Source organism: Odocoileus virginianus, chromosome 13 (genome assembly GCF_023699985.2).
Source record: "Odocoileus virginianus isolate 20LAN1187 ecotype Illinois chromosome 13, Ovbor_1.2, whole genome shotgun sequence".
NCBI classification, from domain to species: Eukaryota; Metazoa; Chordata; class Mammalia; order Artiodactyla; family Cervidae; genus Odocoileus; species Odocoileus virginianus.
The window spans coordinates 65,099,121-65,114,794 of record NC_069686.1 but is presented as its reverse complement, the minus strand read 5'-3'; the positions used below and the strand labels follow the sequence as shown (position 1 = coordinate 65,114,794).

At 40.3% G+C, this 15,674-nt stretch overlaps 1 protein-coding gene across 1 annotated transcript in view; it reads right to left on the bottom strand.

Moving 5' to 3' along the window:
- The window catches only part of CNTNAP5 (contactin associated protein family member 5), a 1,008,111-nt gene that overhangs the window by 749,239 nt on the left and 243,198 nt on the right, over positions 1 to 15,674 (bottom strand). The window contains exon 3 of the mRNA XM_070476362.1: positions 2,915 to 3,108. Coding sequence (XP_070332463.1) covers positions 2,915 to 3,108 — 194 coding nt within the window. The remainder of the gene's footprint in view (positions 1 to 2,914; positions 3,109 to 15,674) is intronic.

Below are 15,674 nucleotides of genomic sequence, written 5' to 3'. Positions count from 1 at the left end.
TCTCATTTGAAAATTGAAGATCTTCAAAAGACTTGTAAAAGTCTCATTCAAGAGATTTTCTACTTCTGTGATACAGCATTCTTAATCAAGTCGATACTTTGTATTGATGTTGTGGGGTATTGACTTTTTTCTGAAAAGTTAAATCATTTAAAGAGTTTTTTTTTTTTTTTTAACTTGCTTACTTGGCTATTGTTTTTATCTTGTTTATCAGGATTAACTCTCATGAGTCTATAGTCTGATTTATAATTTTAAATTTAAAACAAGAAAAGAAAAACTCTCATGGTAACTTATTTATTCAAGAATACAATCTGTTGGAAATATCAATGAATAGTAGGCACAACTCAGATCTTACATATGCTCGTGAAATGTTTGGTAAAATACTCTGAGTGTCTGTTTGATGACCTTCTATAAGGCCTATATACAGTTTCAGAGAATTTGAGCACTATTTAAAATGTGTAAAAAACACAGATCGCGTTAGTGCTTTCTCACTTTTATATTTTAAAAGTAGCACATGAAATAGACAATAGAGGTTGCCATTCTTCTTTTGCAGTGGGTCTGACAAAGGTTAAGGAGAGAAAAGTAAATCAGTTTTGTGAAAATTAGAAAAAAATCAAGTGCATAAAGAAGCAATAGAAAGTACAGTTAGGCAATAGAGCATATTCAGGACCCAAACTTGGTTTTGCAGTTTGGCACCACCAATGTCTGGTTATGTGAGCTTGGATGGGTCTCTGTGGGCCTTGTGCCTTATGTTTACAGAGATGTTCATACTGAATCTCCAGAATATATAACACCTTTGTATGTAGAATGACATTTGCTTCCAAATGAAATGTGTGATTTTTGTTCAGTGGCTGTTAGTTTCCTCAGTAGGGACACACATGGACATGCGTTTTTTTCCAACATCTGAGCCTTGTGACTGTGCTTGGCTCATCATGATGTCCCCGCCCACTGTCACTGGAGTGGTGATGATCCCAGGTCTTTTCTCCTCCTGGTAATTTGCATCTGGCAATTTGGTCCTGAAGCTGCCTCCTCTCCCAAGTGCCCTGAAGGCATTGTAAGTATCTCTGGGGAGGCCTTAGCCAGAATTTACCACTGTGCTACGCACAATGGTTTGTTGCCTCTTCTCCACCCACCTGGCATCTTTTGCCTCCTTCCAAAGATCAAGGCTATTTTGAGGCTGAGGGAAGGGACAGAAACAGTCTCCTTCCCTCCAATTCTGAAAGTCCTGGTAATTCTGCAGTTCTTGCAATAACCATCCAAAAAATAGTTCATATTAGGTCTCCAATAACAATTGTCATGGAGGCTGCAAGGACCTATAAGACAGACCCCTGACTTTAAGGGGCTCGGGATTTTGTGGAAACAAGCCCAGAGAAACTGTTCATCCTTGAAATACGTCCTGATTCATATGATAAGCTAAAAGCAAGTTATTTTATTCTAAAGAAAATGAAGCTCAGGATTTTAAAAGTATTTAAACAAAAGACCTCAAAACTTCAATTCAATCTGAGAAACAACCAGTTCTGATTGAAAATGCCAAAGAAAATAAATACCCTCATGTCTATCTGTCCCTCTCAAGTCAACATAAAACCTTAAAATTGCTCTTCAAAATGGAAAGGGTGTTTATTTCTCTTTTCAAACTAAAAACAAACTTTAAAAAAACCTGTAAAATTTATGGGGTCTTCAAAGTTGGAAAAAAAACCCAAAACATGAGTTTCCGAAAGAGACTATTTGTAAAATGAAAAAAATCCATGTTCTGTATAAATATTACCACCTAATATGACAAACAACTCAAAATAAAGATGACTGCTATAATAGCCTCCAGATTCAGTCTGCCATAACTAATCTTAATCCACAGTTAACTATTATTTCAATTAAGAATAGTGATGAGTGGGCAATTAACAAATAACAGTGAATATAAAATAGAATTTTTTTCCAAAAGAATGAGACCAGTATAGAAATATGCATGCACAAACATCAGTTTGAAAGTATAATTAGGATTGATTTAAGAGGGAAGAAATCTGAGAAGATTATGAGAAGAAAGGATAATGTGATCAACTGCCAAATCTTCACATTTTAAGTACATACATTTAGAAAAAAATAAATGTCTGGTGAGGTTTTCTTCCCTAAAGGAAAAGCAACATGAACTAATACATTGTTTTATTTAGTGCATGAGTTTCAGAAACCTTCTCTGGGTACCTTTTGCTCTCTATCTCTAACTCCCTTTCCCCACCTTGTAATTTGGGGACAGTCTTTCACGTATTCTTTGGGGTCAAGACCTTGGGCCTAGGGTTGTGGAAGGAAGTTTTTTCTACAACTTGGACCAAACTGTCCTTTACTTCCAAGCTGAAGATTGTCTATAAACGCAAAATCATTGTACTTGTATTCGTTTTGTATTTATAACATTTTAAATTCTTTTCAGAAGTTGAATAGAGGCAGGGGAACATAGTGGCTTTAAAATTAGACCAGGCTATGAAGTCCCAGGTCAAGATTCACCAGTTGGACAACTCTGGTTGAGTTACATAACTGAGCTAATTCCGTCATTGCAAGGTACGTAAAGTACTCGGCAAATAATAAATAAATAGTAAACGCATGTTCAGTCAGCCAGTACCTTCTCATCAGTGATCAGACTTCTGTGGTGTAGTTGTTTTTATTGAAGAAAGAACTGAGGCCCAGTCAGTGAACTTCGCAAGTTACCAGAAAAAGAGGAAAACACTCAACTTTTTGTAACAGATATCCTCATTCCCCTATGAACTGGAGTCATGCTGGAGATAGGACTTAGACAAAGTCTAATTATTTCTGAATGGGCACTCAACAGTTATCAAGATCCTGGCAATCTGCATAGAGGAAAATGACAGCAACGTTCCCTGGTTACCATGATCACATCCCATTTTTATGCAGCTGATGAGAAAAGATGTCCTACCCAGATGCCGTCTTCTTGCTTGTATTGTTTCCAGTTGCGCCCTGTGTCACTGAACATCAGGCTGTAGCTCGTCACCCAGTCAGAGCTTCCGTATCTTCCCTGCGTGGCCACCGCTGTAATCTCCACTCTGTTTCCCAGGTCCATCTGGAGCCACTGCTGAGCATTGGAATCTGCTGGGGACCAACCGCCGGTTCCTGGAACAGGATCAGAGGGAGAGAGCTGTAGCAACATCTCACAGAGCCACGACTTCCACCTCTCAGAGAGGAAAACAAAAGAAAACACAGCAAAAATACAGTGTTCAGCTAAAACCTCTTTATAACGCCAAAACATGTCCTACCTCTCCTCATAAACCCCTGGTAACTTAAACAATTTTTATTGGATTATAAATTGATTTATAATGTTGCATTAGTTTCTGGAGTACAGAAAGTGATTCAGCTATACATATGTTCATTCTATTTCAGATTATTTCCCCTTACAGGTTAAATCAATTAGGTTATCACAGAATATTGAGTAGAGTTCCCTGTGGTATACAGTAGGTCCTATATATTGTATAATTTGTATGCTATTCCCAAATTCCTGATTTATCCCCCTCCACATGATTTCCCTTGGAAGCCATGAGTGTTTTCTATGTCTTTCAGTCCATTTTTGTTTTGTGTATACATTCATCTTGTATGACGTTTTTATATACCACATGTAAGCGATATCATATGACGTTTACCTTTCTCTGACTTCACTTTGTACGATAATTTCTCTGCTGTGCTGTGCTTAGTCACTCAGTAATGTCCAACTCTTTGTGACCCTATAGACTGTAGCCTGACCAGCTCCTCTGTCCATGGGATTTTCCAGGCAAGAATACTGGAGTGGGTTGCCATGCCCTCCTCCAGGGGATCTTCCCAAACCAGGGATCAAACCCAGGTCTCCCACACTGCAGGTGATTCTTTACCATCTGAGACACCAGGTAAGACCATGAATACTGGAGTGCATAGCCTATTCCTTCTCAAGGGGAATCTTCCCGGCCCAGGAATCGAACAGGGGTCACCTTAATTGCAGGTGGATTCTTTACCAGCTGAGCTACCAGGGAAGCCCTATGATAATCTTTGCTGCTGCTGCTAAGTCACTTCAGTCGTGTCTGACTCTGTGCGACCCCATAGACGGCAGCCCACCAGGCTCCCCCGTCCCTGGGATTCTCCAGGCAAGAACACTGGAGTGGGTTGCCATTTCCTTCTCCAGTGCATGAAAGTGAAAAGTGAAAGTGAAGCCGCTCAGTCGTGTCCGACTCTTCACGACCCCATGGAGTGCAGCCCACCAGGCTCCTCCATCCATGGGATTTTCCAGGCAAGAGCACTGGAGTGGGGTGCCATCGCCTTCTCCGATAATAATCTCTGCTGCTGCTGCTGCTGCTAAGTCGCTTCAGTCGTGTCCGACTCTGTGCGATCCCTTAGACGGCAGCCCACCTGGCTCCCCCATCCCTGGGATTCTCCAGGCAAGATAATCTCTAGATCCATCCAAATGGCAAATGACATTATTTCATTCTTTTTATGGCTGAGTAGTATTTCCTTGTATACATAGACCACATCTTCTTTATCCATTAATCTGTCAATGCATATTTAGGCTGCTTCTATGTCTTGGCTATTGTAAACAGTGATGCACAAAACATTCTTGACCCAATTTTCACTGTCCTCTTCCATTAAATTCTCTTTTGTGGTTTAAGATTCAACTCAAATGCTGTTTCCTTTATGACTTTTCCCTTTTCTTGTCTATTATTATAGTTTTCTTCTTCTAGATTCCTAATGGGGTTTATTTGATCTACTTTCTATTTTTTCACAACCTTAACCTTCAACTTGACTTGTATCCTCTGTCTGACTGGTCTTTTCTTGCTCCGTTCTTTGCTTTTATCTTTCATTCTTCCCTTTCTGTTCCCTGATCCTTAGCTCTCTCCAAATACATGCTGTGAATCTGCCATGGGCCAGACATTTTTCTGTGGATGCAAAGTTTCATGATCATTAACTATGTCTTTGAAAAGTTAGTGATCACTCATTCAACAGGTCCTCACTGAGCATCAGGAATGTGCTGGGTAATGAGATAGAGGGACACACAAACAAAAACATGTAATGTGATGGGAAAGAAAACCTTCAGTGAAGTAAACACAAGGTTCAATAGAAGCACAGATTATAGAATGCCTCAACAGGTGATCAGAAAGACCAAGAGACAGTGATAGTGGAGCTGCAAGCTGAAACAAGCATGGTCATTTTCCAGCAAACAAGGTGAAGCAAAGCTGGGGAGACCAACAAAGGCCAAGAAAACAGCACGTGCAACGTCTCAGAGAGACTTGAAAGAGAAGGTCCCAGCGTGGGTCTCCCTGTGAGTCCATATGTTTGACACACAGGAACTGTCTAGCATATAAACCTAAACCTCTGGGCCCTGGAATTTTATCACGTGACATGCTGGAACTCTGCAGAAGATCCATATAATCTCTTCCTTCTTTGGAAAACTTGTGACCTAAGTTTTCTGTTTTCATTTTACATAGGAACAAAGAGGTATATATTCATTCTTACTGACCCAAGAGTCTACAAGGCATCTGAATCCTGAGTGAGACCTATTGTAGAATGTCTATGCTATGGATGCACCCCAAAGTTCACGGTAGCATTATTTACAATAACCAAGATATGTAAACAACCTAAGAGTCCATCAGCTGATAGTGAATACAGAAGAAGTGGTATGTATATGGAATGGAATATTACTGAGACCTAAAGAAGAATGGAATAATGCCATTTGCAGTAACACAAATGGACCTAGAGATTATCATAGTAAGTGATGTAAGCCAGACAAGAACAAATATCATATGATATCATTTATATGTAGAATCTAAAGGAAAAGTTACAAATGAATGTAGTATATAAAATGGAAATAGACCCGCCAAGATAGAAATCAAATTTATGGCTGCTAAAGGGAAAAGGGGGGATGCATAAATTAGGAGTTTGGAATTAACAGATACGTACTATGAGAACAAAGATCTGTTATTAATATACAGCATGGGAACTATACTCTGTTCTGAGATAACCTGTAATAGAAAAGATAGATATATATGGATATATAACTGATTCACTGTGCTGTACACTTGAAACTAGCATGACATTGTTAATCAACTATACTTCAACTAAAGAAAAAAATAAATAAGAAACTTTTATTAAGAACCTTGCTCAGGGCATTGGATTGGCTGCCTCATTGTATTTTTTTAATTTAGAAGGGTTAACCAATAAATCCCTTTTGATTTCAACCTATGTCATTGAGAATCATTTCAGTCATGTCCCAGACTACATTCTTGCCATCTCAGGAAGAGTCAATTGGACCCATTCTTGGTACTGAGAACTTCCTGAACCCCATCTGGCTTCTCATTGCAGAGAGAGCTTGACACTACCCGGGGACGGGTTTGTGAACAAAGTGGGCATAGAACATGAAGTGGACCTTACTCTGGCCATAAGGCATATTCTACCAGTTATCAATTGACTTTCTCCCAATAATTAGCTAGTACTATGATGAAAGAATTGATGCTTTTGAATTGTAGTGCTGGAGAAGACTCTTGAGAGTACCTTGGGCAGTAAGGAGATGTAATCAGTCAATTCTAAAGGAAATCAACCCGTAATATTCGTTGAAAAGACTCTTGCTGAAACTGAAGCTCCATTACTTTGGCCACCTGATGTGAAGAATTGACTCATTGGAAAAGACCCTGATGCTAGGAAAGATTGAAGGCAAAAGCAGAAGGGGTCAGTAGAGGATGAGATGGTTAGATAGCATCACAGACTCAATGGACACAAATTTGAGCAAACTCTGGGAGATAGTGGAGAACAGGGAAGCCTGGCGTGCTACAGTCCCTGGGGTCACAAAGAGTTGGACACGACTTAGTCACTAAACAATAATGACTCTAACTAAGCAGGACCCAACAGACCTTCTCAGAATAGACTCCCCCCACCCCATGTCCTCTGCCTGCCGTTTGTCTGTAGACAAACCCTACAGACAAATAAATTTAATTAGGGAAATGAGAAAACACAGACAGAAAGGAAAACCGGAAGTAAGGCCAAATAACAACACTTCAGCCGTCAAACAAAGTCAAGGACCTTCGGTTCCCCCTCAAGCCTGAGTCACATTCTGTGAGCTGTTTTGCAGATATTTAAATCCCCACCAGGTGGAAGAAGTTCATGATATGCTGTTCATAAGCGTGTAGACCCCAGACCAGTTAGAACCAGAAATGTGATGATGCTGACTCACGGTTACGTCACCACCAACCAATCAGAAGAATACCCATGAGCTGGTCACCCACACAGGAGCCCTCTCTCACTTGGTCTTTAAAACCTGTCTCTGAAATCCTTTGGGGTACTCGGGTCTTTTAAGCACTGGTAGCCTGGACTCCTTCAGTAAACATGGGCCTTCAATAAATCTATTTCTCCTACTTCATCCAAGTCATTCTCCGAGATTCAATCTGGCCAAATTTCAGCAATGGTACTTTTAACCTTTTGTTTGATAATATTTTTTTTTTTTTCACTCCCCTGAGTAGATTCAAGTGCAGGGAAAGAAAGGAAGTATGCTCCGTCCTCACTGTGGAATGTCTTTTATTCAGTGTTTTGCTAGATATGAATACGTTGCTGGATATTACTGATATTCACTAATATCCATTCTCTCCCTTTGTAGTAACAGGACTATGGAGGGTGGATGGATTAACTGCACTTTTCAGCTCCCAATACCATTTAACTTATAGCCTTATGGACAAGTTCTCCCCAATAAAAATGTGAGTGGAAAGAAGATATGCCACCTGCAAGCCATCGGGTCTCTTCCCCACTTGCTTTCTCCTTTCACACTGATGGAGGGCCAACAACGACCTAGAAGATGTCAGGATCTCAGCATGGAAAGATGTTAGATTCCTGCACCATCACATGTTAACTACATTATTAACGAGAACTAAATACTTATTTTCTTTAAGCTGTTGCATGTTGGAATCTATCTGACACTGCAGTTTAACCTACCTTAATACATATAGAATATCCTGTGGAGTAAATAGAATAAGGCCTATATTATAGTTCGGAAAACTGAGATCCAGCAGTTGTAGAACGCCTGGGACTCATGACTCTAGCACTGCTATTTGAGACAATTATATAAACAGGAAAACATCCTAGCAGCCCAAAAATCAATACAGAAGGGACACACAGGCAGGAGACATTCAGCCAGAAATTCTGATCTGCCTCTTCTAGGAGGATATTTTATCAAACACCCTTGCAGTAACCAATATGTCTATGATTCCCAATCGATTCTATCCTCTCTCAGCTTCTCAAAACTGATGGAGGCGCAAGTAGGAGGAGATATTATTTTTCCAAGAAATCTACAATTATTCTGAACCTACTCTTTATTTCAACTCAATTTTTCCTGCCACCCATTTCATGAAACCTGTCTCTTCTTGAGTGAAAAAAACAAGGTTGTATAAGTTGTATCGCCTCAACAGTGTTAAAGCATGATAAAAAAGAAATGTGTATGGTGATTCCTTCTGAGAGATGAAAATATGAGTGATTTTATTCTTTTATGCTTTTTGCATATAACCTAATTTTTTTATCAGCATGTCTTTCTTTCATAAACCAAGACTCATTTTTACATGGCTCATTGCATGAAGAATATATGTAGTGACCTGAGAACCAGTGGTATAATATAGAGCTCTGTGTGACCATCACAATTTTTGATACAAAAATCCTCAAACCTTACCTATTTCCCTTTACCCTTGAGTCCACAATTAGACTTCCTTGTCTAGTGTTTTTCCTTCATTTATTTTAACTATTCTTATTATAGTTATATGTGATAACAATTTAAGTCAGTGATAGAAGAAATAAAATAAGTCATTTCCCCCACTATCTCACAAAGAATACAATCACAAAAGATTGACCCAAGCCCAAACCAAACCAAATCCAAACAAAACAAAAGGGGGAGTGGGTAATGGTGAAAATATTCCTTCAAATTTGTCTAAAGAAAATCACAGCTTCCTTTTGCCCACAGTAGAAAACCATAGTTTATTAATCCTCCCCAAATTAACCAAATTGGAATAATTGATGCTAGTATTCATTAACACATCAAGTTAAGTAGTTTCCAAGCCCAGGAACTTTAGCCTAAGCTCTCAAAATGGAGGGGCGCTCTCTGGGTGATAATTGCCAAGGCCTTTCCCCTGCTGTTGAAGATGCTCCCAGCATTACAGCTAATAGGCAAGACACTCGGGGTTGCTGTGGTTACTATGGCAATCATTTTTCTCCTTCCACCAAACAATAAACGTGTTTTCACAAATGATGAGAGTAGCCTGAGGACACTATTTGCAGTTACTCTTAAGGCTCACTGTACCCACACTAGCTTTCTGCTTCTTAATTGTTCTGCAGGTTGAGGTGTAACGCACACACAGACCCTGCACTCGGCATGTTGCGGGTGTTAACCTAGGCAGGGCTCTGCCAATGTGACTGCTGCATCAATAATCAGCAGTTACCATTTCCACAATTCCTACATTTTGAATTGAAAGGAATTTAATGAAATTTCCTAGGAAAAATATAGTTTTAAGGGAAAAATAGCTTCACCTTAGATTTGTATAGAATCTAGAACATGGGATCCTGAATAATTTGAACATTATCACTTAGTTTATTCTTAGCACACTCCAAGCATCATACCCTACATGCTGTGTGATTTCACTTTAGAGGAGAAGACGTAAATGAAATTCAAGAGATCTGGTTCAAGATCCAACTCAGGTCCTGCCATTAGTTTGGATGTGATTCTCAACTGTGCTCCATCATCAGAAAGCACCAGGAGTGCTTGTGAAGATGACAAATTCTTTGGTTCACTCCTTGATAACTGATGCATGGGCCTAACCCAGAAATCCGTATCTTGAGAAAGGTATTCATGACATGCTAAGTGGTTTGAGAGACACTGGATGAAAGAGTTTCTGAAATTTCAGTTCGACTATTACTGAGAAGAGTTGAATTCTTTATTCGTTTTATGATCCAAGTTAGTTTAAACCCAACATGCTATTCTTGATGATTACAAGCAAAAAAGCAACATGAAATTACCTCTGGATCTAAAGATAGACATATCTCCAATTTGATCCCCAACCCCTCACCTCTAAAAACAGATGGTAACTTAAAGTCAGAGTTAAAAAGGAAATTTGTGAATTCAGAAATACCCATCTATGTTCTTGCCTGAACATTTTTTTTTTCCCCACTACCAGTTAATCCTTTTGCTTCTGATCATCATATCCTTTCTATACACCCTTGGAGCGTTCACTCACTCACAATATTAGTTGACTGAAGGATAGTCCTTTCTCAGCACACAATACAGCTGCAAGCACTTGACAACAATGACCTCACTTATCATCCTAGGAGCCCTGCATGATTGATACTAGTATCACTATCCCTATTTAACAGAAGAAAAACAGGCCAGAATGGTTGGTCAGGTTTTCTAAGATCACACAACTGGTCAGTGGCAGAACAGGGAATTCAAACTCAGAAAACTGGGACTCAGAGCCAAGTTCTTAACCACTCAGCTGCATGGCCTCTCAGCAACAAGGACAGAGCATGCTCACCTTCTTCCTTGTTTAAAATAGCAATTGTCTCTAGAAACAGAATTTACACTCCACCTCTTTCAGTGTCTCACTTGATTCTTAGAGCCATCAGCAATAGTATTTTAACTTCCATTTACCAGGGAATAAGTCAGGCTTAAAGGGTAACCTAGCTTACCCAGACTATATGGAGACACTGATCTTCAACAAACTTTTGCAGATTTCTAAACCCTGCCTGAGGTTTCAACAGGAATCAATGTCTTAAGTAAGCAAGTAGCTATTCTTAGGAAGAATTCTAAGCAAGGTTTAAGTAAGACAAGAGATCCAGTTCCCTGTTCAACCTTGCAAAGCATGGTACTTATACCTACCTTTACATGCTAGGCTAGGCTCCACTCACATAGCAGAAAAACTGGTAGAGAAGACAGAACTACTTCCACTTCTACACTGACTTCCCCTTCTAACTCAGAAAGGGAAATGAGACTGGACTGATGTCACACACTGGAAATGGGCACAAAATGTTATACACAGGTCTCTGCTGGGACTCTCCTATAAACAGTACACTTTATACAGTGCGGGTAAGAGTAAAATCAACATTCACAAGCATGCTCATAACCTTCACACCTTGACACAACATGTGATGCTCCTCTGTGTAGAACAGGATAGGTGGCTGGGAAAGGACTTCTGGGGCTGGAAGGCTGTTGGCTGAAACTGGGAAATTTCAAGCTGGCTGGTAACTGGGCATTATCCTGTTGCCCATGAACATGTGTGGTAGGAAGCTAGGTGTTGCTGGGTGGCTCTGGCCAGAGCGCCAACACTTCTATTCACACATTTACTTAGGGACTAGGGAGCCTCTTGGGGGAAAAGTAAGTAGGGACTCAAACACCCTGTGGGCTTCAAAATGTGTGAAAACCAGTAGGAAGATCTGGAATTGCCCTATTTCTTGAATTTTTATTTGATATTGGAGTATATTTGGTTTGCTTCCCTGGTGGCTCAGTGGTAAAGAATCCATTTGCCAATGCAGGAGACACAAGTTCAGTCTCTGGGTGGTAAAGATCCTCTGGAAAAGGAAATGGCAATCCACTCCAATATGCTTGCTTGGGAAATCTCATGGACAGAGCAGACTGTTGGACTACAGTCTATGGGGTCACAAAAGAGTCAGACCTGACTTAACAGCTAAAACAAGAACAACAAAGAGTTGGTTTACACTGTTGTGTTAGTTTCAGGTGTACAGCAAAGTAAGTCATGTGTGTGTGTGTGTGTGTGTGTGTGTGTGTATATGAGTATATATGTGTGGATATGTGTGTATGTGGATGTGTGTGTGTATATGTGTGTGTGTATGTGTATGTGTGTGTGTGTATACATGACCTGCGTGTTCTCTTGCACAATTCGATTAGCCTTTGCCCTGCTTCATTCTGTATGCCAAGGCCAAATTTGCCTGTTACTCCAGTATTTCTTGACTTCCCGCTGTTGCATTCCAGTCCCCTATAATGAAAAGGACATCGTTTTTGGGTGTTAGGTCTTGTAGGTCTTCATAGAACCATTGAACTTCAGCTTCTTTAGCATTAATGGTCAGGGCATAGACTTGGATTACTGTGATACTGAATGGTTTGCCTTGGAAATGAACAGAGATGATTCTGTCTTTTTTGAGATTACATCCGGTACTGCGTTTCAGATTCTTTTGTTGACTATGATGGCTACTCCATTTCTTCTAAGGGATTCTTGCCCACAGTAGTAGATATAAAGGTCATTGGAGTTAAATTCACCCATTTCAGTCCAATGTAGTTCACTGATTTCTAAAATGTCTATGTTCACTCTTGCCATCTCCTGTTTGACCACTTCGAATTTGCCTTGAATCATGGACCTGACATTCCAGGTTCCTATGCGATACTGCTCTTTACAGCTTCGGACTTTACTTCCATCATCGGTCATACTCACAAATGGGCTCCAGCCCTTCCTTCTCTCTGGATTATTTCTCCACTGATCTCCAGTAGCATATTGGGCTACCCACCTGGGGAGCTCCTCTTTCAGTGTCCTATCTTTTTTGCCTTTTCATACTGTTCATGGGGTTCTCAAGGCAAGAATGCTGAAGTGGTTTGCCATTCCCTTCTCCAGTGGACCAGGTTTTGTCAGAATTCTCCACCATGACCTGTCCATCTTGGGTAGCCCTACACAGCATGGCTCATAGTTTCATCAAGTTAGACAAGGTTTGAAAGGCAGAGGAACGAGAGATCAAACTGCCAACATCCGTTGGATTATCTAAAAAGCAAGAGAGTTCCAGAAAAACATCTACTTCTACTTTGTTAACTACTCAAAGCTTTTGACAGTGTGGATCACAACAAACTATGGAAAATTCTTCAAGAGATGGGAACACGAGACCACCTGACCTGCCTCTTGAGAAACCTGCATTCAGGTCAGGAAGCAACAGTTAGAACTAGACATGGAATAGCAGACTGGTTCCAAATAGGGAAAGGAGTATATCAAAGCTGTATGTTGTCACCCTGCTTATTTAGCTTCTATGCAAAGTATATTATGAGAAATGCTGGACTGGATGAAGCACAAGCCAGAATCAAGATTGCTGGGAGAAATATCAATAACCTCAGAGATGCAGATGACACCACCCTTATGGCAGAAAGTGAAGAAGAACTAAAGAGCCTCAGGATGAAAGTGAAAGAGGAGAGTGAAAAAGTTAGCTTAAAACTCAACATTCAGAAAACTAAGATCATGGCATCTGGTCCCATCACTTCATGGCAGATAGAAGGGGAAACAGTGGAAACAGTGACAGATTTTATATTGGGGGGCTCCAAAATCACTGCAGATGATGACCACAGCCATGAAATTAAAAGATGCTTGTTCCTTGAAAGAACAGTTATGACCAACCTAGATAGCATATTAAAAAGTAGAGACATTAATTTACTGACAAAGGTCTATCTAATAAAAGTTATGGTTTTTCCAGTAGTCATGTATGGATGTGAGAGTTGGACTATAAAGAAATCTGAACACAGAAGAATTGATGCTTTTGAACTGTGGTGTTGGAAAAGACTCTTGAGAACCCCTTGGACAGCAAGAAGATCCAACCAGTCCATCCTAAAGGAAACCAGTCCTGAATATTCATTGGAAGGACTGATGCTGAAGATGAAAGCTCCAATATTTTGACCACCTAATTCAAAGAACTGACTCATTGGAAAAGACCCTGATGCTGGGAAAGATTGAAGGTGGGAGAAGGGGACAACAGAGGATGAGATGGTTGGATGGCATCACCAACTCAATGGACATGAGTTTGAGTAAACTCTGGGAGTTGGTGATGGACAGGGAGGTCTAGCATGCTGCAGTCCTTGGGCTTGGAAAGACTCAGACATGGCTGAGTGGTTGAGCTGAATTGAACTGGATAGATAGATAGATAGATAGATAGATAAATTTCCATTCTTTTTCAGTTTATTTTCCCTTATATGTTATTACAGAATATTGCATAGAGTTCCCTGTACTAAATAATAATTCCTTCTTGATTATGTATTTTATATACAGTAGTGGGTGGTGGTGGTTTAGTTGCTAAGTCCTGTACGACTCTTGTGACACCATGGACTATACCCTACCAGGCTCCTCTGGCCTTGAGATTTCCCAGGCAAGAATCCTGGAGTGGGTTACCATTCGCTTCTCCAGGGAATATTCCTGACCCAGGGATAAAACTGACATTTTTTGAATTGGCAGGCAGATTTTTTTTTTCTAACATGGAGCCACCTGGGACGTCCAATATAAAGTAGTATGTATGTGTTAATGTCAAACTGCTAATTTATCATTTCCCTCTATGTTTCCCCTTTGGTAATCATAATTTTGATTTCTCACAGGTCAGTGAGTCTGTTTCTATTTTGTAAATAAGTTCATCTGTATCATTTTAATTGACTTCCACATATAAGAGATATCTTGTGACATTTGTCTGTGTCTACCTGACTTACTGATCTTAGTGTGATAATCTCTAGGTCCATCCGTGTTTCTGCTAGGGGCATTATTTCATTCTTTTTATGGCTGAATAGTATTCCATTGTACCTCTTTTTCTTAATCCATTCATCTGTTACTGAACACTTGGATTGTTTCCATGTCTTGGCTATTGCAAACAGCATTGCAATAAACATTGGGGTGCATGTATCTTTTCAAAATATGGTTTTCTCCAGGTATATGCCCAGGAGCAGGATTGCTGGGTCATATGCTAGTTCTATTTTTAGTTTTTTAAGTAATCTCCACACTGTTTTCCACAGTGGCTGCACCAATTTACACTTGCACAAATAGCATAGGAGGGTTTCCTTTTTTCCACATTCTCTCCAGCATTTATGGTTTGCAGATTTTTTTTTTTTTTATGATGGCCATTCTGACAGGTGTGAGGTGGTAACTCATTGTAGTTTTGATTTTCATTTCTCCAATAATTAGAGATGTCGAGCACATTTTCATTTGCCTTTTGACCATGTTGAGGCCAATTTGCAGGGAGAAAAAAAAGAAAATCATAACAGGAGCTTCACGTAAAAGAGGGAGAATTTGGATCCAAATGAGACCCGTTATCATAATTAAAGAATCCCTAGGAGCAATACCTGGTGGAGGCAGGGGAAAGCTTGCACTCTCTGTGGGTTACTTAGTTTGGCTTCCTCAGAAGTCAACTAGGAGACATGGAGTTGAGTGTAAGCAGTTCACTTGGGAACTTGACCCTAGGAAGTCAGGTGAGGGCCATGGAGATGAGGCAGGGAAGAAAGGGAAGTTAATCCATGGTTCATCCACGAGCCAGCCAGCCCTGTGGGTGAGCTCAATCCCACTGTGTAGGATGCACTTTGGCTTATACCAACAAACCTGGAGGACATTGGGGTCAAGTATTGATTGAAGGTTCCTGGAGGGCATGGGCATGTTTAAGACATAGAAAGTCAAGAAGGCAGAGAAGGGAAGGTGTAGTTATTGGGGTCAGAACTGGTTCTGTTGGGGATGTCCTTAGGGTTCCACTCTGATCCCCTTCAGCAGATGGAGTCAATCTCCAGCTGTGTGCTCACTGACACCTAGAACTGTCTGTTCCTTCTTCTAACTGCCTCCACTTCCCGTCCTAGTGTACCCCAATTACGGATGAGTACAAGGTTCTAAGTGTTGTTCCCACTGTCTCAAGGAAACTGATATTCACCGTGCAATCTGTGGTCTAGAACTTCCCCTTAGCATCCCTAG